At 34.8% G+C, this 27,851-nt stretch overlaps 1 protein-coding gene across 1 annotated transcript in view; it reads left to right on the forward strand.

Annotated features, from left to right (window-relative positions):
- The window catches only part of LOC148952721 (arginine--tRNA ligase, cytoplasmic-like), an 88,905-nt gene that overhangs the window by 47,240 nt on the left and 13,814 nt on the right, over positions 1 to 27,851 (forward strand). The window contains 4 exon segments of the mRNA XM_089088054.1: positions 5,543 to 5,829; positions 11,498 to 11,666; positions 14,372 to 14,529; positions 24,240 to 24,398. Coding sequence (XP_088944180.1) covers positions 5,543 to 5,829; positions 11,498 to 11,666; positions 14,372 to 14,529; positions 24,240 to 24,398 — 773 coding nt within the window.

Below are 27,851 nucleotides of genomic sequence, written 5' to 3' on the forward strand. Positions count from 1 at the left end.
ACATCACTGCTTCCCATACGAAAATGTGACTTTTCTTGCTGTTCAAGAGGGAGAGGGGACTGTAATTCTCTTTAATTACATTTTTGGCTGCGGTAATTCCAATGGCGCATTTTTTTTTTTTTTTTTTTTTTGCAATATCGATCCGATCTGGGTTTTTATGCTGTTTTTCAAGATTCCCACACATTTGTTTTTGCCACGATTTTTAATCATTAATTTTAATTGAAAGAATTGTTACCAGCGCCCCGCTCTTTATGCTAAAGTTAGTCCTTTGTCCCAATTCTCAAAGAACGACTCCTGAAACAAAATGATCGTTTAATTAGACTGAGAAACTTTTTTAAAAGTTCTATAAAAAAAATTTAGTGTAAAGGTGAGGTATTGAGGAGGAGGCTGCCCCTCTTATATAGTAAATAATTTCTGTTCCTTTGAAGTTTTAATGTTACTCCTTACTTCCAGTTGAGAAAACTTTTTTTTTATTTGATTACAGTAAAAATTAAGATTACTGGAAAGAACTAATGAAAGAAGATTGATTAGTTGAAATATGATTATTTTAATTCCTGGAAGCCCTGGTTATTTTTAATTAGTCAATGTTATAATTAGACAAAGAAACTTTTTAAAATATGTTGTTGTTTTTTTTGCAGTAAAGGGCAAACGATATTCTGGCCTCTAGAAGATTTAGGGGTCGGTAGCCCTTTCCTTTTTGGGGGATTTCTGTTCGTCATAAGCTTGAATTGATTATTAATCTAATGTCTATTCTATTAAAAATTCATCTGTTTATTTATAGCAGTATCTGTCATCCTTATAGATAGATAGATAGATAGATAATTTATTCAGCCGCTAAGCCATACACAAACATTACAATGATTATATAAGATAACAGCCAGCATACACTTAAATAAATGGTACAACTACTAACAACAAACAAAAACCTTAAACCGATTATTTACATATTTTTAAACCCTCTTTAATAAATCCAGTCACTGCCATAATCGTCTCCCGGGATGAAGATTTAAGAATCCCAGGAAAAAACACTTCCCCATCACCTAAATACTTCAATCTCAAATCTAAAAGCCCCTGGCACACCGTAAAAAAATGGATCAAATTTTATTCCTCCATGATCTCGGGCCCTGAGTATTTCTTTCAAATACTTTTAATCTACTTTTTAAGGGCAAACCATTCGCTCGGACCTGGAACCACCGATGCAAGTTTTCCGGTGGCAAATTCAGCTTAAAATAATATCCTAGTCCAAAAGACCCTTTTATCTTAGAATACTGGCGCAAGGTTTCAGATTTTCGAATCTGTTCATGCCAGAGTTGGATCTCTTGATCCTCCTAAACATGTTTTAGCTTCCGATAAATTTCCTCTGGATCGCCTGTTGGACCAAGACCTTCATTCCAAGCGTTATCAAGGAGGGCTTTAACATGGAACGGCCACGATATTTTTCTACCTTGCTACAATAATTCAAAATATGCGGCTTTAATAAGCCTCTCATCTGGTAGTTAGATAATTTTCAGCCAAAATTTTACTACTTGTAGTAACCTTTCTTTATGCACCGAAAACAAACCTAGATCTTCCTTAAGATCCTGTGTATGAGTTGTAGCATGTACTCAAACGAATCTTTTATAATATTGTAGTTGAATCATTTCTAATTGCGGGATCACCTCATATCCCCAAAGCTCCGCACCATAATGAATAGTAGGGCGAATTTTTGATTGAAATAAATACTTAATTATTTTAATATTTTTAATTTCATTTAAAGCTGAATTCCTTAAAACTGATGAAGAAACCCTTTTACCTCTACCCACCATTTCTTTCACATGATCTTTCCAATTTCCTTTATTATTTAATACAAACTCTAAATACTTAAAAGCTTTACTTTTTTTCAACTCAATGCCCCTTAACAAAAATTTATCATCATTTTTTTTTCTCAAAAACTACAATTTCAGTCTTTTGGGTATCTAATCTTATTTTCTTTTTTTTCAAATAAACATCTCATGTGTTAAACAGTTTTTGTCAATTTTCGGCGTTTCTAGCTGTCAGCACCATATAATCTGCAAATAACAACACAGACAAAGCCAAATTTACTGAACTCACTGTTGGTGCCAATCTTTCCGTGAAAAGCTCAAAAATAGCTTTAATGTATAAGCAAAACAGCCTCGATAACAAGGTGGTACCCTATTCAACTTCAGTCCCCGAAGTAAAATAATTCCAAAAAATCTGCACTTAATCACCCTTCATGCCAAGCTACCCGTATCACACATTGTTCGAGCGAAAACACGGGGCGGTCCTCTCCTCAGCAATTTTACTCACAACAAAATCCTATCCACACTATCGAATGCTCTCTCAAAATCTACAAAAGCTAGCAATAAATTACTCTTACCTCTACTATACTGTTTTATCAACGCCTTAAGTACAAATGCCCTGTCAACTGTGCTATATCCTTCCCTGAATCCACCTTGTTCCTCACGAATTATCCGATTCTTCTTTAACCAATTAGCTAGCCTATTATCGATCAATTTATCTAGAATCCTACTTAAACATGGTACCAGAGCTATATGCCTATAGTTGTATAGTTGCAATGCAACCTCGGATCCCCTTTTTTAAATAACGGTAAAATTAAAGACGTCTTCCACCCTGAAACCCAAATTCCTGATAAAAGCACACTATTAAACAGCAGTATAAAAAATTGCATAAATAAACTTGAAAACTTTCTACATAAACGAGTTGGAATTCCATGAATTCCAGGAGCTGTTCCTCCATCCAACTTCCTTAACACATGTGCAACCTCCTCAATATCTACCTCCTCTGTTAACGAATAATCTTCCTCCCTCATAGGGTGATTATATTCCTCCGAAATATTCCCAAATTCTTCATCACACCACTTACTAAGATCTCCTTCTTCTTTACTTGCGAAATGTTCCGGCCAGCTATTTGGATCCGGGATTCCCTCTGGCGGTTTTCCTTGTCTTTGCTTTACCCTTCTCCAAAATTCCTTCATATTACTCTCTAGGTAAAAACGGCTCGTTGCTGGATTTGGCGTGTATTAAAATCTCTTTTCTTTACTTTATTAACCTTTTATGGCATCTCTTAACCTCGCGAAGCTCAACCAATGGTGCTGCTTTCCGAACCTCATTTCTAGCTTTCTTTACCCGATTTAGAGCCTCTGATAACAAATTTTTAGTACTTAAACAATAAAGATCACAAAAACTTTCACTAACTGGGTTTGTTAAACTCAATGCTGGCGCTGATAGCTTTAGCAATAACGTATTAAAATTATCTTCTAATTCATCACTAGAATCACTACTTAACCTTAGCTGCTCTAGTCTCCGACAAACCCGCTCTTTACTATATATAACGCTTAATGCATTCTGTTCACTGTCACTCCACTCTCTCTTTAGCTGTCTACTTGGTGAAGTAAACCTAAACTGCAAAGAACTATATTCAATAGCTCTACACTCAAGGCCAACCCTTAACTTAATCGGTAGGTGGTCAGACAACTGAATATTGAAAACTTCAACATTCAGTGATTCCACATCCAAACAAAGGTCAACCAAACATAATCAATAATACTAGGCCTCAGATGTGACTATTATAAATTTGATGTATATATATATTATTTGATATATTTAATGTGACTATTTATTTTAATTTCTGTTCGTTTTTGGTTTCATTTGTTCACTGAAAATAATTTCTGTTGGTTTTAAGCGTGAATTGTTATAGGAACTTTTTTCTGATATTTTGATATGGCTCTTTACTAATCTTTGAAAATTCCTTCTTTGGAAAGCTGTTTTAAAATTAATCTCTGTTTGTTTTTAAATTGACTTGAAATATTGGTTAAATGTTGGGATATTTGTAATTTTTTTCCTGCTTAAGAATAAAAATGTTGGATTGTAATTTAAATTTTGGGTGAAATTTAAATGTTGACATTTATATGAATTAAAAATCGACGGGATCTTTGGTCTTCTGTAGATCTGAAACCACCCTAACTCCCGTCCTTTCGATGAGTCTTAACTATACGCGTATCTTAAAGTTTTTTTTTCTAAAAAAAAACATGTTTCAATTTCATTTTTGAAAATAAATCTGTTGTGTTGTTCTAAGACAAAAATGGGCGCCATATACCAATGGAACCAGATTCGTTTCCTTATGTTTCGGTCTGAATAAAAGTTTCCCTTGTATTTTCAGTGCATTGAACAGGGCATTCCAAGGCATTGAAAATACCCTGGAATTTTCAAGCAGATCAGCGTGAAAAAAAATTGAACTTTGGCGCTACGTGTACTCCTGTGTTAGCCTCTGATTCAAGGCCGTATCCAGGCACTAGGGGTTTGACCCCCCCCCCCACCGAAATTTTTGTCCGACTACTATGACATGATTACTACTATGTCACGATCACTACTGCTGCTAACGGTTCATTACAGAATCGAGCTATCTGAGCAGGGCCGTTTCTATGTTTTTGGGAGGGGGGGGGGGGGTGCTGGTCTATATTGACAAATGTCTGCATTTCAACTGAGCCTTGTTTTTGAAGATTTTTCTTTGGGGGGGGGGGCATCCTAAAAGGTATTTAAAAAGTTCGCTCTCTTTTGTGCCTTTACTAAAGAGCCTTACCCGGCTATGGCTATGATTCTGATTAATTTTCTGACTTTTTGCTGATTTATTTCAGGGGGGGGGGGGTTAAAAAAACAACAGAGAAGTACATGAAAAATATAGGATATTATGGGAAAATCATTAAAGTTGTGAAATGTTGGGAGGGGATATGGGTTGTTAGGCCACTTCCCTGCTTATATATCCTTCCATTCTATCCTAGAACATTCTGTTCCATTTCCATTCTATCATCCTATTTCCATTCTATCCATTTCCATTAACATTCCAACATTTTCATTCTATCCTAGAACAACACCCGGGCTCGCTCGCCATTTAATGTCAATATCAAGAATTGTATATGATTTTTAATACTATGTTTTACTACCTGCAAAAAGCGCTAAATATGGGGATTTCTTTTCAAGTGAACCCTTAAACATCTTTCTTTGAAGTTTTAGCGCCCCACTAGCGGCAAAGAAAAAAAAAAGGAAGAAAGTGAGACACGTTACTGCATCCCATGCAAAAATGTGAATTTTCTTGTTGTTCAAGAGGGTGGGGGGTACTGTAATTCTCCTTAATGGGGTTTTTGGTTATCGTAATTCCAATGGCGCAGTTTTTCCTTTCGATCCGACCTTATTGTGTGGGGTGTCAGGCTATTTCTCGAAATTTTCAAAAATTTGTTTTTGCAACTAACCATAGTTACCATTCCTGAATCAGCTAAAAATGGCGATTTTTCTTCCCTTGAAAGTTTTTTTTCAAGTGTGTTTTTAAATCTTCGGTTATTAGGGGCTAAGGTTCCTCTTTACTAGATTGCCCTTATGGGGGCAATCATGATAATATCCTGAAAAATAATTACGATTCCAATTTGACTAGTCAGAGATGATATCTCTGACTAGTCGTTTAACTACGACAAAAAATGTGAATCATTTTGTTCAGCGTAGCCACTTTGAATTATAATTTTCTTTTTCAGAATTTCAAAAGATATATGATCGCCTTGATATTAAACTTACTGAACGTGGTGAGTCTTTTTACCAGGATTCTATGAAAAAAATAGTTGAAGATCTGAAGCAGAAAAACCTACTAGTATATGAAGAAGGAAGATATGTGATGTTCCCACTCAAAGAAGGTTTAAATCCTCTAACTGTTGTTAAATCCGATGGTGGTTACACCTATGACACGTCTGATATTGCCGCTTTGTGCCATCGACTGCAAGTTGAAAAAGCAGACTGGATCATCTATGTCACCGACCTTGGACAAGTATGAAATAAGTGCTTTTCCTTATTACCTTTGTCCTTCTCTGCGTCATTCAGCGGATAATTTGCTTGAAATCCCTATTTCTCCTTCAGTCCTTTTCTCTTAAAATCCTTAATTCTCTTTTAAGTAAAATCTATTTTCATTGACATTCAGTATTCTAAATATGAACAGTAGTCAATGTTTTTTTTTCATAGAAAGTAAATGCATGTAAAGAATTTATTTTTTCTAAATTATTTATTCATTTAAAGCAAAATGCTTGTTGTATGAAATAAGTACTTTTTCTTATTATTATTTGAAAAAAACTAGTTTTTATAAATAATTTAAGCGGCTGAGTTTCACGGTCGAATTTTAAAACGTACAGGAATTAGGGGGCACTGTCGGGAGGTTGCCATTCCCCAAACCTCCCACTATTTCAGCTTTAAAATAAAAAAAAGTTTTTTAAACTGAAAGTAAGGAGTGAAATTAAATCTTAAAACGAACAGAAATTATTCCGTATATGAAAGGGGCTGTGCCCTCCTCAATGCCTCGCTCTTTACGCTAAAGTTTGACTTTCTCACAACTCTTTTTTTTAAACAATAAAAACCTTAGCGTAAAGAGCGAGGCGTTGAGGAGGGCACAGCCCCTTTCATATACGGAATAATTTCTGTTCGTTTTAAGATTTAATGTCGCTCCGTACTTTCAGTTTAAAGAATTTTTTTTATTTAAAGGCTGCGAAAGCGGGGGGTTTGGGGGCGGCAGTCCCCCAACTGTGCCTCCTAATCCCTGTACGTTTTAAGGTTCGACCTTGTAACTCAGCCTCTTTAACTCTTTAGAAAACGTAGTTTTTTTCAAATAAGTTCTGCACATTTTTGTACAGTTTATTGCTTATTATTGCTTGACTAACTGTTAGCTGATCGTATCAGGAGTTAAAGTTGGGGGACTGCCCCCCCTCAAAACTCCCCGCTCGTGAACAATATTTTGTTAATGCTTTTTAGTACATTAAAATCAAATAAACTCGAAAAGTTTGCCACCTAATAACTGTACGGTTTGAGGTTCGAACTTTTTACTCAGCCTCTTTAAAATCCCCCCCACTGTGCCTCCTAATCCCTGTACGTTTTAAGGGTCGACCTTGTAATTCAGCCTCTTTAACTCTTTAGAAAACGTAATTTTTTTCAAACAATTAAAAAAAGAAACTGAGTTTCTTTTTTAAAGTTTAAATTCAGTATATAAAAAGTTTGCTCTGACGGTGAATCGAACCCGGGTTTTCCGCCTGACAATCTGGAGTATCAACCGCTGGACTAAACAGACACAATTGTAATTGTTTTTTAGTAAATCGAAGCTATTTTCGACGCAAGCAAATTCCCACGAAACTTGATATTTGTTTTTATTGAAACAGTGGAAAGACTGATCAAATTGAGCTGAAATTTCTAGGATAAGCTCCCAGGCCCCAGGAAAGCTTATCCTCTAAATTTCAGCCCGATCAGACAACGTTAAAGGGGGGTTGTGGTGGGAAAAATTAACATGGGCTCATATAGGAAAACGTGGTTTTTCGTAAATGTAAATTTAGGGGATAATTTTTTCGGTCTGAAAATATCAAAAGGCCCTAACAGGTCGAACTCTGCTTTGAATGAGTCCTCATTCACCCGGATCAGTTGCCAACTGTGGCCTGTAGGCGTGGCTAAGAAAAAAAAAGAAATGAATTTTAAGTGGCTATATTTGGTTTTTTGAAAACAGGGAAGGAGTGATCGGATTGAGCTGAAATTTCGAGAATAAGCTCCTGGGCCCTATGAAAGCTTAGCCTCTAAATTTAAGCCCAATCGGAAAACGTTAAAGGGGGGCTGTGGTGGGAGGGTCGAAATTTCCGGCCCAGTTTACCCCATGAAGATAAAGTCGGAGGAGGATGAAATTTTGCAAGTTTCTTAGTTTGAGCTTGGGCTACAAAATGCAATCACCGCCGTCTCTCTGCGACCTCTAGGACCTGAAATCGCTTAACATTGTGGTGGGTCGCCTCTTTATAGAGGCACAAGTGTGCCTCCTTGACCTTTGTCCTTCTCAGCGTCATTCAGCGGATAATGTGCTTAAAATCCCTATTTCCCCTTCAGTCCTTTTCTCTTAAGATCCTTAATTCTCTAAAATAAAATCAATTTTCATAGACGTTCAGTATTCTAAATATGAACAGTAGTCAATAATTTTTTTTTTTTTACATAGAAAGTAAATGCTAGTTAAAAATGTTATTTTTTCTAAATTGTTTATTTATTCAAAGCAAAATGCTTGTTGTAATAAATAAGAACATTTACTGCAGCACAATTCACTAAACAAAATAATGAAATTCGGACTAAAAAACAAAAACGGAAAAGCAAATACACCATATTTGAGAGCCTTCGGGTACTAAACTCTTTTTATAAAATGGTTTGCTGACCAGGCTATGCTTAAACACTTGACAAGCCAAATAATGTTTAGGGCATTACATCGTATGAGTACAGCCTGTAGACACTGAGGCTTCAGAAGGTATCTGAAAGGCACCACCTTCTTACGATGCTATTTGGGGAGGGATTTTACTCCGAAGAGAATTAAGGATTACAAAAATAGGGATTAAGGAAGGGGAATTAGGGATTTCAAAGAAAATCCCTATGAATTTGTAATATGAAAATTGTAATATGAATATTAATTAACGCTATCAATCTGTTTTCGTTGAGTTCAGTTATAATCCAAAATTCTTTTTAATTTTCTTTGTAAATTCTTTGAAATCCCTTTGTAATATAAAAGTTTTAGATACCCTAAAACTCTCACTTCCCCTTGCCAATTTCTTTGTCCTCCACTCCGAAAGACATCAAAACGGTATTCATTGTCAACTGTTCCATACTTTTTTAATTACTACAATAATGAAATTCTTGAAAATGTTGTGTAGAGTTTTGATAATTCATTTTAGTGTTTATTTTTATAATATAAATAATTCATTTTAGTATTCATATTTAGTATTTATTCCATTTTATTCTGTGTTAAAATTTCTTGTTTTGTGACGTCCTCTGCTAGCTGTGTGCTTTTGCGGCACACGTATTTATTACGGCATACGTATTAAAGAGTATTTATTATCTATATGCATATTTGGGGATTCCATCACCTCTGATGGCAAAATATTCCACTCTTCAGCAACCCCATAGACAAATGAGTGCTGGCCATTTTTTTTTTTTTTAATATGAAATTATTGATAACTTTGTACTTTTCAGCGCCATTGAGTGGCTAAATTGGAAGAAATCCCTAATTCCCCTTCCTTAATCCTTATTTTTGTAATCCTTAATTCCATTCGGAGTAAAATCCATTTTCAGTGCACGTTCTGTATTAGGTACCTGAAAATCGTCGATAAATTTCTATTTTTCTCTTTTTTTCATGGAAAGTAAAATATTACTGCAAGAAAAGTTATAGGCTACTGTAATATTAATTAACGCTATCAATCTGTTTTCGTTGAGTTCATTATAATCCCAAATTCTTTTTTATTTTCTTTGTAAAATCTCGTGCAATTTTTATATCCCTTATATAAACTAGATATAGCCTTTCTTAGTTGTTTTTTTGTCTATTTTATTGATCTAATGATACTTTCCACGTTACTTTCATAGATGTAGATATGATTTTTGTAGAAAAAATAGTCGTATTGTTTAATATGAACATACGTAAATTTTAACATACTGCAATACGAATGTTTTAAAAACATATCATGAGATTTTTTGGACTTTAGAGAATTAAATGTAAAATATGTAAAAATCTAACGAGGTAAGCTTGAAAATATTTATTTAGGTATATTAAGATTCTGCACCAAAAAATCATATTTAGTCTTTTTACTTTCTTGTTATTTTGTTTTTTTATTCTTGTAATTAATATTATTATTTCTAATATTACTTATTGCGTATTGTTCGTACGCAAAAATGCCCATTCAAATGTTGAATTATTTAAACGTGCCAAAAATGCTTTAAATATTTTAAAATCTTCCGGTGGAATTTTTTTTACGAAAAATTACAAAGAAAAAACTTTAATGTTTTCTGTGTAGATTTCGAAAATCTAAAAATTTCGTTGAGAGATCCCATTAAATTTTTGTAATTATTCCTTATTGCCTGGCTGTTGTACCCTGGTTGCACCCTTCCTGGCTGTTATTGCCTCAAGTTGGCTGTTGTATCTCTCCTCCTCCCTGATGATCCCTCCACCCTGAGGCTTGGAAGGAATTTTTCCCGGACAATGCTCTAAATTTAACGAATTTATATACAACATTATACATTATAACAACAAAGTTGTTATAATGTTGTTAAAAGCTTTGTTTAATGTATAAAAGTTGTTATAACCACAAAGTTGTTAAATCATTATGCAACAAAGTTGTATACTTTTATCAGAGAAGTAAATGTTTTTGGCCAAGCCCTCAACAGCATTTTAAGTGAGATTGTATAAAAACACGCTAAAATAATGGGCTTTTTTCTTTTAAATCTTTACCTTTTCCCCTTTTTTATGAATAATAATTAGAAACTATGATAAATTATAAGAAATTTAAATTAAATAAAATATTATATAAATTATAAGAAATTGGGTTCAAACTTCTACAGTAATCATTTCCACAAATCTCCTGAAAATACTCGATTCGAGTGAGTCAAGCCTTCGAACACAACTGCTCAAATTGACCTTTAATTCTTAGCTTGAAAGCTGGCATTATTCGCTAACTAATTATTTCGCCTAATTCTTAGCACAAATTGACCATTAATTCTTATCTTGAAAATTGGCGTAAATACGCATGTTTTAAACAGTTACAGCTATTTTTACTTGAAAAATACTAAAGCGGTCCAGCCTTCAGGTCAGTGGAACGTTCAATGTTCCTTTCATCGCATGTGTGGTTATGTACACACAATAAACAGATAAATAAAACAAATAAACAATATAAAAAACAGAATAAATAAAATATAATAAAATAATAAAAACAATATAAGATATTATTTATTATTATTTAAAATAATAATAAAAAAAATAAGAAGAAAGAATATAATAAAAACATAATATATATAATAAAATAATAAAATAAATATAATAAAACAGAATAAATAGAATATAATAAAATAATAAAAAAATATAAGATATTTATTATGTATTATTATTTAAAACAATAATAATATAAAAAAAAAATAATAAAGAATATAATAAAAACATAATAATTATAATAAAACAGATAAACAATATAATAAAACAGAATAAATAAAATATAATAAAATAATAAAAAATATAATAAAAACATAGTAATTATTATTTAAATTAATAATAATAATAATAAAGAATATAATAAAAACATTATAAATATAATAAATATAATAAAACAATATAAGATAAACAGTAATAAAACAGATAAACAGATAAATAACCTAGAATAGGCCTACTATAAAAGCAGACTTTCTATAAATAGATTGTCAAACATAAAAAAATAAAATAAAATGTCACACTGAAAAGGCATAGTATAACGAGTTGCACCTAATCCCCTCTTTTCATTAAGAAATTGAAAAAATATAAGTTATCCGTTTTTGTCCGTTTCTTCAACCAGAAAAAAAAATCTAATAAGCCTTGGCTGGCCCACAACACTGAAAATTTTGCTCAGATCCTTTCCTTTTTCTGATTTTTCATTTTTAACATTGCGTTTTTCTTCTTGTTACTTTTTCATTTTTTTTAGAGCTCTCATTTTGAATCTTTGTTTGATTGTATGGAACGTGCTGGTTATATTGACAAAAATTGCGTGCGCATTGATCATGTTGGTTTTGGGGTTGTGCTCGGGGAAAACAAGAAAAGACTAAAAACAAGATCAGGTGACACGATTCGACTTGTGGACCTCCTAGACGAAGGTAAGTTATTCTCTCCATTCCAATCTGTAGGATCTGGAACTGCTGTGGACAGGGGTGACAATAGGGGGAGAGGCGGGGGCAATAGTTCCCATCCTTCTAGATTAAAAAAGAAATTCTTTTTTAGCATTTTTATTAAAAAAAGTAAAAAAAAATGTCCCCTCCCCCAGATTTGGAAAAATAACTTGGTTTGTATCTTCATGAGACAAATTCCTCTCATACCTTTACATTAACAAAAAAAAAAAAAAATATGAATCATTATTTATCGGAGGATTTTGTCAATAGACTGCCTGTGACGATTACTACCATCGTAAGAGATATGTTAAGGGGTTCGATACTTTAAAAGACCACCAATGCCATATCTAGGCATCCATATCACCAAGACCATAATTTCTGCCGCTTTGTGCCGAGAGGTCAGGAAAGGGCAGTCCCTAAAAATGCTCTAGCATACCTGCTCGGAAACGCTAAAATTCAGCTCTAATAGAGTATTATCTGAGCCATTTGGCAGCTTCAGGAGTCTGAAGTCAAATCACAGATCAGCAATAGCTCGTCTCTTTTAGATTTGACATTAAAGTCAAATCACAGATTAACAATAGCTCGCTATGGTGCTTAGTCCCCTGGGAGATTCTCTAATGGACCCTTTGTCTTTGAGACGATCAGCCGACGCCTGATGCTCGCTAAATGGTTTTAAGGTATCGAATCCCTTTAAGCTATTAAATTGATTTAGAAACTGTTTAAAAATAAATTATTGTCTTCTTTTTCGTTCAGTGTTTATTGAGACTAGCTGTAACTGGAGTAAACTTATTCTATTAATGAGTTTTAAAATCTAATCCCCGTAACATGCCCATCCGTTAAATTAATTTTGTATTTTATTTTCAAATAGTTTGTTATTTTCTTTTCTCAGTCCATATCAAAAGAGTGTAGCTGAACTAAGCTTATTGTATTATTTACTTTTAAATTTAATGTATTGTCTGAGTTTAATGTAATGTTATTGTCTGTCAAGAGTACGACCATTGTAAGAAATGTGCTCTGCTGCTAAATTTATTTTTAAAATTATTAAAAAATAAATTTAAATTAAACGAGTAAAACTGATCTAAGCTCATTATATTAATGACTTTCAAAATCTACTATATTTAATTGATATTATAAATTGATTATATAAATTGATATTCAGAACAAAGCTGCTGTTTTGCGGCGCTTTTTGTGGAGTAAAAGGGGTACTTTTTGCGGCACTTTGTGGAGCAAGCTGTGCAATTGAGCATTCCAAGATAACTTATCCGACAAGCCCGTTTACTTATCCTTAGCGTTTCACGCAACCCATTTGACGTCAGAGGTTAGTAAAATTACTACTTGAAACGGTCTGAGTGGTAGTGGTTACACCTGCTAAATTTTGCTACAAATTTTGTTATAATTGCCAGGTAATATATGTCGTACTTTGATAACCAAAACTTCATCTGTCGATATCATTTGAATTAATTGTTTAAATAATTGAACAAATTAATTAATTGTTTGTTCAATCAATTGAATAATTAATTTGTCTATTAAACAAACTGCTGAGAAATTTCAGTGAAAAGATCCATTGCTAGTTTTAATGTATCACTTGGTTTAATACAACAATCATCCGGTGAGAAATTTTTACAATATTAAGTTTGAATTTTCGATAATTTTTTTATTTGTTAATATTCTCTAGATTAAGTTGTATCATTTTCTGGTGTTTGAAACATTGAAAAAAAACAATTGTTTTTAGTGTATTCAGTGTGTTGTTAGTTGGTGTTTAAGCATGAAGAATAATCTTCAGTGGTGTTTTCAATGTTGGTAGTTGGTGTTTATGCATAAAGAATGATGTTCAGTGGTGTTTTTGGTGTTGGAGTTGCCAACGATTTTTGGCGTTTTCAATGATGATGTCTTCAATGTGCTGGTAGTTGGTGTTTAAGCATGAAGAATAATCTTAAGTGCATTTTATTATGGACTTGGTCATATTGGCTTTTATGAAAGATTAATTGGGGGTCAATGTTGCAAGTTTGTATGTCATTCTCTGGTGGGAATATTTATTTTTAGGGTTGTTTTTTGTGATGAACTTGCTTGATAAGAAAAATTGTAAAGTCGAGTAAAATTGAACTTACTTACTAAAGGTCAAAATTATGAAATAAACTTTTGAATAAATGCCAATGTGAGAAATCAACGCTCTTCCGTCACAGTAATAAACGAAAAAAATCATTCATTTTTTCAAATGTAGGCCTAGTTGTATTAAAAAAGTTTAAATCTAGTGTTGTTGTTCTTTTTCTCTCTCTCTCTCTCTCGCTCCCCTTCTCTCTCTCTCTCTCTCTCTCTCTCTCTCTCCCTCTCTCTCTCTCTCTTCCGTTCCCGATGTGCGGGCAAAGTACTTGGTCTTTTTTAATACATATACATTTTCTTTTTGATTTTTAGGTGTTTTAATTAAAATTATACCCATTATTATGTTTGAGCTTTATTTTAATTGTGACTTCAATTGGGACTTCATTTAATTGTAAACAGTAGGCAGTATTGTCTAAAAATTATTGTCTTTGGCTTTTTTTTTTTCTGTTCTTTTTGTTTCCTTATTTTTTAGTTTAGTTTCGTTTTTTTTTTTTTTTTAATAATGAGAAATTGCTTCTCAAACAGTAGTAAAATTAATTTATTAAAACAATCTTTCATCCTGTAACTTGTGTATATAATTTGCCTTCATTTAGGCATAGAACGCTCTGCTAAGCTTTTTGAGAAGAAGTGTAACAATGATTTGTCTCCTCAAGAATTAGAAGAAGCCAAGACGTCTGTTGCCTATGGTTGCATTAAATACGTGGATTTGTCAAACAATAGGAAGGGAGATTATATTTTTTCAGTTGACAAGGTAATGTTCTTGATATACGTCATCAAGTGCTTCCTAAAGCTATTGACATTTTTTTCAACAAAAATTTCGACTGTTTAGCACAAGTAAACTAAAAATTTATATGCAGCCGTTGGCCAGTCGGCGATTCTCTCACCTCTCATCCCCGAAGATTAAGAATGTATATATCGTGCTCAATTTGGGTACAATATGGACATTTTTGGAAAAACAAGCTTCAAAGCCCCTTGCCACTTCTATTTATTCTCACCTCCTTCATGGCTGGGTCGCAAAAGACACTGGAAAGGTGATAGAATATTCTAATGCAACTGAAATTTGGGGCAAAAGCCTGGATAGTTTCCTAGGTTTTGAATAAATAGTGACCTTCAGGAATATTCCTTCACTGAGACAGCTGGAAAAATGTGTCTCATCGTTTACCTCCCTGTTGCCCTTGATCTCAAAACAAAATTTCCAAATTTTTACATAGATCACTAGATGTCTTAAAATTAAGTGAGCTTCATTTGTGCGTGGTCATAAAAGTACTTTAATCGCTTGTTGTTGTTTGTCTATCTTTTAACAAAAAGGAAGCCTCTAATAAGCACAAGGCAATAGAATAAATAAGCACATAGCATAATAGCACAAGGCCAATAAGCACAAGGCAACGATGGTTGATTCATATCTGCTAACAGAGAGGAGAGAGTAACACTTCAGCTTCAAGATTGATGGGTTTTGATTGGATGTGTTTAGGGAAATGGTGGGCGGAAGAGGGGGGCTAGTTGCCTCTTGCCACTTCTTGCCACAATCATTGATAACTCCGCATGCTTCCATTCTTGGAAGAATTTTGTCTGACATCATTAGTGCTTTTGCCTCTGATTCGGGAAAACTTTTCACATGATGCGTGCAGTAAGGATTCGGATTACGCTTAACGATTCTGTGAAAATAAGGTCTCATTTAGGTGCATTTTCGTCACACGAGAAAATAGGTTTTTTTTAAGTATATATTAGGCTACTGCCCCCTCACACCCCGATTAAAGGTTACATAATTTTTTTCCGGTAGCATTTTGGGTCTATTTAGGTCAAAATTGTCAGAAATGGCACAACAGGTCAAAATCGATGTTTTGTTATGGTGCGATTTTGTTTGTAACTTTTAGCTCCATGGTTTTCTGACATATTAAATTCGTTGGTGGGATTTTTATCAAGTTCGCAAAGAAGTTTGAGATGTGATCAGCTTGGAAGTGGATTCTTTTAGTGTTTATGCTGTGTAATCATTTTAGAGTTTCAATTTCTATTTACAAAAATGGCTTATCATAGGCAGCGCATAAGCGCTGCCTTAGTAAAGAACAATGTTGGCACAATGTGTTGTTTTTTTTTTGTGTTTTTTTTTTGTTTTGTTTTTCTTAGACCAGGGCACTTCGTATCGAAGGAGTTGTCGTAGAAACTTCATACAGGGCTTGTTCGATTGGAAATTGAAAGGGCTATTGCCCTTTTTAATAGTCTAAAGCGACTGGAGGGCAACTAGCCCCCCTCCCCCGCCCACCTATTCCCTAAACACATCCAATCAAAATTTGAAGATATCCAACGTCGTTGAAACGTAGTTGAAAGGTCAGGATATTATGTCTTTGAGGATGACAACTCCCCCACAGCCCTCAAAGCAAAGGTTGTAAGTTATGCCCTGGGGTCTATTAGTTTTTTTATTATAGAAAGTATTGTCGTAGAAAGTTCAAGAAGGGCTCATTCGATTATAAATTGAGTGGGCTAGTGCCATTTTTAATAGTCGAAAGTGAACAGAGAGCAAATGCTCCCCCCCCCCCACACCCATCATTTCCCCAAACACTTCTGATCAAAATTTTAATATAGCTATTTTGTTCAACGTAGTTGAAAGGTTCAGAAATTACGTATTTGAGGATGACACCCCCCTCCCCACAGCCTTCAGGACAAGGGTTGTAAGTTTTGCCCTTAGGGCATATACGTTTTTTTTTTAATGTTGTCGTAGAAACTTCAAAAAGGGTTTATTCGATTGGCAATTGAGAGGACTAGAACCATTTTCTTAGTCGAAAGCGATTGGAGGGCAAATGCCCCCCCACGCCCATCTTTTCCCCAAACACTTCCTATCAAAATTTGAGATAACCATTTTGTTCAACGTAGTTGAAAGGTCCGGAAATTATGTCTGAGTATGACAAAGCCCCTCCAGCCCTCAGGGCAAAGGTTGTAATTATGCCCCAGGGCATATATTGTTTTTATAGGAAGCGTAGCCAGATAAACTTCGAAGGGGGCTCATTGGATTAGTAATCAAAAGCTCTAGTGCCCTTTTTAAGAGTCAAAGTGATCGGAGGGTAGCTACCCCTCCCCCTCACACACACACGTCGTATTGTCTTGAAATGTATCTATTAAAAAGGTTAAGATAGCCATTTTATTCAAAACAGTCTAATTATGATATAGCATGGCTTTTGGGGTTGAAACTAACCCAAAGAGCCTGGCGGTAAGGGTTGTAAGTTATGCCCCGGGGCCATATAAGGTTTTTATGGAAGGGGTGGTTGTATAAACTTTAAAGGAGGCTCATTTGGTTGAAAATTGGAAGTTATAGTTCCCTTTTAAGAGTCCTAAGTGATTGAGGAATAAAATTCTGAGATGGTAATTTTGCTCAAAATAGTCCAAAGAACATATAACAATGCCTCTAGGGTTGACAGAACCCCACAGTACCCTGAGGATAGGGGGGTAAGTCATGCCCTGGGGAAATATAAGGTTTTTATGGAATGGATTGTCATAAAAACTACAGATGGGACTCATTTGAATTGAAAATGGAAGTTGTAGTACCCTTTTTAAAAGTAAAAAGTAATTTGAAAGCAAACAGCCTCCTTCTCCGTGGTTCGGATATTATTTCTGTGAGAAAGACACCCCTCTCCCCTACAGATCTCAGGGTAAGGGTTGTAAGTTATGCCCTGGCGGGACATAAGGTTCTTGTAAAAAGGGTGATTATACATGGTTTGGAGGGGACTCATTGGATTGGTAAGTTCTAATGTCCTTTTTAAAAGTCGAAGTGTTCAGAGCGCAGCTACACCCCCCCCCCCCCCCACACACAAACACGTCGTGTTTTCCCGAGATGCATCTAATAGATATTTTGAGACAGTCCTTTTATTCAAAGTAGTCCAAAGATCATATGTCAAAGGCTCTTATGTAAGGGATAGTTGTATAAACTTTAGAGGTGGCTCATTTGGTGGAAATCAGAATTTCAAGGAATTTCTTTCCTGGTGAAAGGGCTTTAAGGTATTTCCTGGGGGTATATAAGGTTTTTATGGTATGTGTGGTCGTATTGAATTCGGATGGGTCTCATTTGATTTTAAACTGGAAGTTAAAGTGCCTTTTTTAAGAGTCAAAATGATTTGAGAGAAACACGTTTCTTCTACTACAACTACTGCTCCTTCTACTGCTACCACAAGTATTATTACTACTACCACTACTATCACTAAAATTACTACTTCTGTAGCGAGTACTACTAAGGCTGATGATTTTGAAGAAAAAAAAATTCTGAGGAAACGTTGAGGGGAAACACTAACTAAATTTAAAACATACTATGTGTATATAGATTGCTGATAAGGGCATATCAGCAATAGTTTTGGGACGGCTTATCATATCAAGAGGAAACTTGTAGGGGCATCATGAGTGGGATGTTCAGTTGAACAAAAGGCAAAATGTACCTGTTACTACTGCTATTAATACTGTTCCTGCTACTGTTGCTACTAATAATTATACACCATTATTGCTACTACTACCAGTATTGCTATGATACTAGTACAATTAAGGCTACACGTATAAAGGTGAAAATTTGAAAGAATATTGAGGGGGGATTCGAACTAAATCAAAACACACTATGCGCATGCAGATTGTCAAAAATTCGTATGTCAAGAATTGATTTGGCTATTAAGTTGAAACTTTCGAAGAATACTTAAAGGGGAAGATCAATTGACCAAAAGGCAATATGTGCACACTACTACTAATAATAATGCTACTGCAACATTTACTAGTTCTATTAGTAAAGTGTAAATCATGTTCTGGGCTTGGGATGGCATAGTGTTTTGAGCCCTATTCATGTTAATTTCTGCTTGTTTTGAGTTTGACTCGGCTATTTATTGTAATTTCTGTTCGTTTTGGGTTTCATATACTTATCAATGCTGATTTGTGGTAGTTTTACGCTTGGTAGATTATTTGATTTTAGTTTTGCTCATTTTTGGTTTAATGGGGTTCTTTACTTTTCTTTAAAAACTTATTTTGTGGAAAAAGTTCTTTCAATTAATTCGATTAATAAGTGCCACTTCTTGTTGACGTGTGTCATAGGAGCAACGACGCTATTCGAAATAGAGGTAAAGACCACTCACCGGTATTGAAAGGCAAGTTAAGACGTCTGTGGTCTTTTTGGCCACGCACTTCGACGCCCTACAGGCGAAACTTCTGCTCGACTGTGAACCATTTATAAGCACAAAGCAAAGTCACTATTATTCAGTCAACAATGTAGTTGCACAGGACTGTAAAAGGGGGCAACCTTGTTTAACTCTCGTTAAGGGGAGTGTTGAATATGAGCATAGGCACTGTTCTGTTTTTTGGAAGAAACAGAAAAAAATAAACAGGGCTTGAATGAAACAGAACAGAAAAAGAACAGGTCAATCAAAAACAGAAGACTTGTGTCTGTTTCTATTCTGTTTTTCGATAAAAATAGCTGTTTTCGTTCAAAAATCAGCTGTTTTTTTTTACACTTAAAGCTTAAAGAAAGAAAAGTTTAGGGGATAAGTTGTCTCAAAGATAATAATAGTATCATTTGTTCAAGTTTTTAAGATTATCATAGGCAGTGCAATAGCGCTGCCTAAGTAAAGAGCAATATGGGCACAATATATTATTTATTTTTTTTCTTTATTCATTATTTTATAAGATCCAGTACTTATGTTTTTGGGGATGTGCAACCAACCCACAGTCCTCAAATCTGGGTAATTCGTTCATTGTTTACATATAGTATATATTATTGAGAAAGGTATGTATTTTCAAAATACATACCTTTAAAGTAAAGTACAAAATACTATTTTGTACTTTACTTTCTAAAAAGACGAAGGGCATTCAGGTGAACCTTTCAGAGAATGTTGAGGAGAGTGTTGAACTAAATCAAAACGCGTTATGTTTATACGGATCGTCAAAAGGGTGTAACTCAAGAGTGACTGAGCATATTAATTTGAAATTTTCAGGAAATGATAAGGGAGATGATCAAAAAGGCAATATTTTGATGCTACTACTACTACTACAACTACCACCACTACTTCTGCTACAACCACTACTACTGCTACCACTACTACCATTACTACCACCCTACTATATTTACAATATTGAGGGAAATTTTTAACTAAATCAAAAGACGCTATGTGCACATACATTGACAAAAGAGTGTATCTCAAGAATTGACTTGGGTATTAATGTGGAACTTTCAGAGAGTGCTTAAAGGGAAGATCATCTGACCTAAAAACAATATATGAACGCGAACGCTACTACTAACACTACTATCACTGCTATATTTATTACTAATTTTACTGCTACTACTACTACTTCAACTGCTACTTCTATTGGAACTATTTGTAAGGCTAAGAGCATTGAGGTGAAAATTTTAAGAAGCATACGAACATACAAGTTATCAAAAGGACATATCTGAAATGCCATATCAATGGCTAATTGTATTAAGTTGAAACTTTTAGGACTTGGTGAGAGGGATGTTCAATTGACCAAAAAGGCAATATGTTAATACTATTGCTGCTAGTAGTTCTACCGCTATTTAATAATATTATTATTATTAATACTACTACTCGTAAAGCCAATGCTACTACTGTGGCTACTATTACAATTATGCCTAATGGTATGAATGTGGAAGTTTCAAGGCATTTGAGGGGGGAGATGAACAGAATCAAAACACACCATCTGTTTGCAGGTTGTCAGAAGGGTGTGTAACAGCAATATCTTAGCAACAATTTGATTTGTCAAGTTAAAAATAACAGGGCTTGTTGTGGAGGGATCTTGAACAAACCACAAGGAAATATTTGCATCCTAATGCTACTGCTTCTACTCATACTACTACTACTATTATTACTATTTCTACTACTACTACTTCCACTAAAGCTAAGACTACTAGCTACTACTATTAATTCTACTGCTTCTACTACAAAACTGCTGCTATTAAAACTAAGGGCACTAAGTTGAAATCTTTGGAATGTATTGAAACTGTATGGAACTAAATTGAAGCAAACTATGCCCACACAGGTTGTCTAAAAGAAATGACCGAACATTGTCATTTTAATACACATATAGGCTACTGATATTTATTCCTTTAAAGTTTGATAATTTTTTATTTATCAAAGTAAAAAGGAAAACCATTGAAACGTATTTTGTTTTCAGTAAAGTGCAAATTGTGGTCTGGTCTAGAAAAGGCATGGGGCTTGTCAGCCCTACTCATGTTAAGTTTTGCTTGTTTTGAGTTTGACTCGGTTATTTTTTGTAATTTTTGTTCGTTCCGGGTTTCATTTATTTATTGATTGTGATATATGGTAGGTTTACGCTTGGAAGTTTATTTAAATTTATTTCTGCGCATTTTTAGTTCAATGGAGCTCTTTACTTTTCTTTGAAAAAAATCTGTTTTGTGGAAAAAGTATTTCAAATTAATCACTTAAAAATATGCACGTTTCTAGTGTTTTGGAAGAGCAATGTATTGAGGAGAGAGAAACTCCTTCATATACGGAATTATTTATGTTCGTTTTGAGTTTTAATGTTACTCTATACTTTCGGTTAAAAAAACTTAATGTTTTTTATTTATTTCTGATCCTTTTTCAAATAATGCCGCTATGTCTGGCTCACCTTTCATAAATTCCCTCCCCTCACGGGAAACTCCTCCGTGGACAGTTCCTCCCACGTAAAATACATCAACACCCTGTAAAATTCCTTCCGGGTAATTCTATCCTCAATGAAAACTCATTGAGTTTTCCAAGTTAATGGAGGGTGACCCCCACCCCCCCGCTCATCATTTCCGCAAACCCATCCCATCAAAATTTTGAGATGGCCATTTTATTCAACGTAGTTGAAAGGTCCAGCAATTATGTCTTTGAGGATGACAACTCCCCACAGCCGTCAGGACAAGGGCTGTAAGCTATGCCCTGGGGACATACAAGGTTTTTATAGAAAGGGTGGTAGTATAAACTTTGGAGGGCACTCATTGGATTGGAAATTCGGAATTCTCTCCCCTCACGGAAAACTCCTCCGTGGACAATTCCTCCGACGTGAAATACACCACTACCCTGTAAAATTCCTTTTGGGTAACTCTATCTTCAATGATAACTCATCGAGTTTTTCAAGTTAACGAAGGGTGACCACCCCCCCCCCCCCGCGCCTCAGTTTTGCCAACACGTGCCATCAAAATTTTGAGATAGCCATTTTGTTCAACGAAGTTGAAAGGTCCAGCAATTATGTCTTTGAGGATGACAACTCCCCACAGCCGTCAGGGCAAGGGCTGTAAGCTATGCCCTGGGGACATACAAGGTTTTTATAGAAAGGGTGGTTGTATAAACTTTGGAGGGGACTCATCGGATTGGAAATTCGGAGTTCTGGTTGCTTTTTTATGAGTCAACGTGATCGTGAAACACCTAGCTCCCCCCCCCCTCACTTTCTATTTTCCCAAAATGCATCCGATGGAAATTTTGAGAAAGCTATTTTATTTTGAGAAGGCCTTTGTGGTTTAAACAACCCCTCAGAACTTGGGAACCCGCGGGAACATAAGGCTTTCATGAAAGGTTGGTTGTATATTAAGAGTCAAAAGTGATGGAGGGCAATAACCCCCCCCCCCCTCTGACACCCTCTTTTTCCAAACGCATTTGATCAAAATTGTGAGATGACCATCTTGTTCAAAATAATCCAAATGACATATAAAAATCCTAGATCCCTGAGGCAAAGGTTGTAAATTATGCCGAGGAGTCATATAAGGTTCTTATGAAATGGGTGTTTATATAAACTTCGAATGGGACATTTGATTAGAAATTTGAAGCTATAGTGCCCTTTTCAGGAGCCAAAAGTGATTTAATGGCAACAAGCCCCCCTCCCCCCAGCGTTCATAATTTCCTGGAAAATACATCCAATCAAAATTTTGAGACACCAATTTTTCTGCGGCATTGTCAAAAGGTCCTGAAGTTATGCTTTTGAAGATGTCAACCCCCATAACCCTCAGGGCAAGGGCTCTAAGTTGGGCAATTCGTTCATTTTTTTCACATTGCATATGTTTTTGACTTTTCATAAATATTATTATTACTTTCCAAAAAGACAAGGGACATTCAGGTGAGCCTTTCAGAGAATGTTGAATGGAGTGTTGAACTAAATCATAGCACGTTATGTGTATACAGGTTCTCAAAAGGGCTTAACTCAGGAATGACTTAGTGTTTTAGTTTGGAACTGTCAGGAAATGACACGAAGGATGACCAATTGACCACAAAGATAATATTTGCATGCTACTACTACTGCTACAACTACCACCACTACTACTGTTACCACTATTACTACCACGCTACTATATTTAAATATTGAGGGGAAAATTAAACTAAATCAAAAGACAGTATGTGCATGCACATTATCAAAAGAGCGTATCTCAACAATGGATTTGGATATTAAGTTGGAACTGTCAGAGAATGCTTAAAGGGGAAGATCAATTGACCAAAAGGTAATATGCAGACGGTACTACAAATATTACTGCCACTAACACTGGTACATTTACTACTACTACTTCTATAACAACTACTTGTATGACTAAGAGCATTAAAATAAAAATTTCAAGAAGTAAAGGAGTATAAAGGTTATTAAAAGGGCACATCAGCAAGGTCATAGCAACGGCCATTTGTATTAAGTTGAAACTTGCAGAACTTGATGAGAGGTATGTTCAACTGACTTAAAGGCAATACGTTAATACTACTTCTGCTACTAATACTAGTGCTATTACTTTTAATACTGATACAGTTTTTTTCATTGGACCCATCGTAAGTATATTCATTCCTGAAATCTCTAATTTTTTAAGATTTTACTTTTGGTTGTTTCAAAATTATCAAATCTTTTGATCAATACCACATTTTACTCAGTGTTGCCGCATTGAACCATGAAGTAAATAAGCGAAACTAATTAGTTATTTGGCAATGCTTTTCGTTCAAAAAAATTCAAACGTTGACAATATGTGAATTCCCACAGATAACTCCACCTTCAAAGCAAAGTTACACCTTCTCAACCTATTGGGTACCATATTTTTCAGCTTTTTGATGATTTATGGCCCACGTTTTTTTTGTCATAATTCGACGCCAGCTATTCCAGAAAAATGCATAATTGCATATAGAAGTATTTTTAACCAACAGATTTTATTTTTACTGTCCTTGGTACTTTATGGTATATGGCGTTAACCATACGGTTAATGGTTTGTTTATGGCTACTATCAAAAACTGTATAATTGCATATAGAAGTCTTTTTAACCAACAGATTGATTTCATTTTCGTTTCATTTTTACTGTCCTTTTTGCTGGTGTACGGCGTAAACTAGACGGTTTATGATTTATGCTATTAGTAATGTGTATAGTTTTGTAAGCTTCAACTTAACCAATTAGAACAATCAAGTTTCATTTTTACTATCCATTGTATTCTAAGGAAGTTCGAAATGACAAGTTTTTGTCTAATACACTTTTGATTATTTCAGATGCTTGAAGATAAGGGTAACACCGCTGTTTACATGTTGTACATGTACACTCGAATTCGAAGTATTGCTAGACTTGCCAATGTTGAGCCAAATCAATTGCTCAACTATGCTAAAAATGAGGGTATGAAAATAGAGCCACAAGAAATCAAATTGGCTAAGGTATGTAGTCTTTTTTTTTCTTCTTTTTTTTTGTTTGTCAGTGTGTGTGAATTCTAATTTTTTAAGTTAGATACTAGGATATCGTTTCAATAAATAAATTATCGTTAATTTTAGTGTTCATGTTGAACTAATATCAACCAATGTTAAATTAATGTTTAAAAATACTTATTGTTAATGCTAAATTAAAGTTCATGTCAATTTCTTTCTAAATACTAGTAATGGTAGTTTTATGGGAAATTTAAACCGCTTAGGTAGATATTTTAACACAGCCGATAAACAATTATTATTTTTGAATTTGATTTATGAATATGATTTATGAATTTGATTTATGAATATGATTTATGAATTTGATTTATGAATTTGATTTATGAATTTGATTTATGAATATGATTTATGAATGCTAAAATGGATACAGCCTGTCGAAAAAGGCAAAATTGCCTGAAAATGCAGCTGTGTGAACCTGGTGAGAGAAGGAACTCCGAGGAAAATCGGGGACTTATTCCAGGTAGAATTTTGGGAAAGGGACACCACAATACAAAAAAAAACGGATATCTGACCATAAAATGGGACGATTTTTTAGAATATCAATTTTTGTCTATGTGTTTGTTTCATATGATAATATGCGTCTTTTGTGTTCGTTGAATTTTCTAAACAATTTGAAGAATACAAGTCGGTAAGAGTTGACCTTGAAGTGGAACGCTCACGGTTCAGGTTTTAAAGCTCATTAAGGAACCGATCGTAAACACTTGGCTGTACTGTCAAGGAAATGATCAAGTTAATTCCGTTGCTTATCACTTATGAGGAGGCCCTTGAAACCGTATGAAAACATCATAAGTAACCTGGCCTTATCTCTTAGGAGTGATTAAATAAAAAAAAGAAGTTTTTTTTAACTGGAAGTAAGGAGCGACATTAAAACTTAAAACGAACAGAAATTATTCCGTATATGAAAGGGGCTGTCCCCTCCTCAACGCCTCGCTCTTTACGCTAAAGTTTTTTATTGTTTAAAAAAAATTAGAGTTGTGAGAAAGTCAAACTTTAGCGTAAAGAGCAAGGCGTTGAGGAGGGGATAGCCCCTTTCATATACGGGATAACTTCTGTTCGTTTTAAGTTTTAATGTCGCTCCTTACTTTCAGTTGTAAAAACTTGTTTTTTTTCTTTAATTTCTTAATGTATTTGAATAAATGCAGATTTTGATCTTGGTTAACAGTAGATGAATAATTAAAACAAAATTTTCATATTAATTTACTTTTATTTGGTTAAATGGCTTTCTCGAAACTTGTTTCATTTTATTTACGAACATTTTTATTAGTAATAAATAAACGTAAATTACGAATTAAATTACGTAACGAACTTCTATATTCATATATTTTTAATACATATATTAGGGGGTTCGCCCCCTAGTCAATACCTTGCTCTTTAAGAGAAAGTTCTAATTTTGTTCCAATTCTTTAAAACTAACCGCTTAATAACAAAGGCCGTTAATTAGAATAAATAGATCTTATGAAAGTACTATAAAATTCTCTGGCTTAGAGTGTGAGGTATTGACTAGGGGGTGAACCCAATCATATATGTAATAATTTATATTCGTTTAAAGCTTTGATGTTTCTGCTGTTGCAGTTGAAAAACTTGTTTTTTTAGATTTAATTTCTGATCTTTTTTTAAATAATGCTGGGAAGTCCGGCGTCCCCTTCATAGCAATGTCCCTTCCCTCATGAAAACTTCCTTCATGGAAAGATCCTCCTACATAACCCCCGACCCCAGGCACGTACGCAGGAATTTGTTTCGGGGGGGCCAAATCCTTCAAACCCATTATTCTTTGAGAAAAATCAGAAAATTATGGGAAAATGAAAAAAAATCGTGATATTTCCGGGGGGGGGTGGAGGCCCCCCCCCTGCGTACGTTCCTTGCCCGACCCCCCTCCCCCCTCCCCCCACTACCAGGAAAAATCTCCCCTGAAAACGTCTGTACTGTATACTTCCCAATAACCAATACTATATGTTAACATTGGGTAAAGTTCATAACTCTCAGCCCTCCTCCCGGAAACTTCGGGGTATTAAGTCATCCTAAAAGACTTACTTATAATATTTTCGAACATGCGTAACAAAATGGCCATCTCAAAATTTTGATCAGGTGACTTTGGGAAAACAATGACCGTGGGAGGGGGCCTAGTTGCCCTCCATTTTTTTGGTCACTTAAAAAGGGCACTAGAACCTTTTAATTTCTATTCCAATGAGCCCTCCCACGATATTCTAGGACCAGTGGGTCGATATGATCACCCCTGGGGAAAAAAAATAAATAAATAAACACGCATCCGTGATCTTTCTTCTGGCAAAAAATGCAAAATTCCACAATTTTGTAGATAGGAGCTTGAAACCTCTACAGTAGGGTTCTCTGATACGCTGAATAAGATGGTGTGATTTTCATTTAGGTTCTATAACTTTTAGGGGGTCTTTCCTCCTTTTTTCGAAAATCAGCCAAATTTTCTCAGGCGCGTAACTTTTGATAGGTAAAATTAAACTTGATGAAACTTATATATTTGAAATCAGCATTAAAATCCGATTCTTTTGATTTATCTATTTGTGTCAAAATACCGTTTTCTAGAGTTTCGGTTACCATTGAGCCGGGTCCCAATAACCAATACTATATGTTAACATTGGGTAAAGTTCATAAATTTCAGCCCTACCCCCGGGGACTTCGGGGGATTAAGTCATCCTAAAGGACATACTTATCATATCAATGTAAACATTGGGTAAAGTTCCCCCATGAAAACTTCCTTCATGGAAAGATCTTCCCAAATAACCCTCGACCCACCCACCCCCTACTACCAGAAAAAATCCCCCCTGAAAACGTCTGTATACTTCCTAATAACCAATACTATATGTAAACATTGGGTAAAGTTCATAACTTTCATCCCTCCCCACGGGGACTTCGGGGGACTAAATAATCCTAAAGGACATAATTATCATATTTTCAACCATGCTGAACAAAATGGCTATCTCAAAATTCTTATCAGGCGACTGTGGGAAAAAAAAGAACTTGGGAGGAAGCCTAGTTGCCCTCCATTTTTTGGGGCACTTAAATTAAACTGAAGTTCGAATTTTGTTCCAATTCTTTAAAAATGACCCCTTAATCACAAAGGCCATTATTTAGAATAAATAGCTCTTATGAAAGTACTAAAAAATCTTTGGCTTAAAGAGTGAGGTATTGACTAGAGGGTGAACCCAATTACACGTAATATTTTCTTTTCGTTTTAAGTTTTGATGTTACTCCTTATTTTCAGTTGGAAAACTTTTTTTTTTATCTTTAATTTCTGATCTTTTTTTTAAATAATGCTGGGAAATCCGGTGCCCCCTTGATAGCAATGTCCCTTCCCCCATGAAAACTTCCTTCACGGAAAGATCTTCCCAAATAACCCTCGTCCCACCCACCCCCTACTATCAGAAAAAATCCCCC

Source organism: Artemia sp. Qi Xiang Cuo, chromosome 4 (assembly GCF_049724085.1).
Source record: "Artemia sp. Qi Xiang Cuo chromosome 4, ASM4972408v1, whole genome shotgun sequence".
NCBI lineage: Eukaryota > Metazoa > Arthropoda > Branchiopoda > Anostraca > Artemiidae > Artemia > Artemia sp. Qi Xiang Cuo.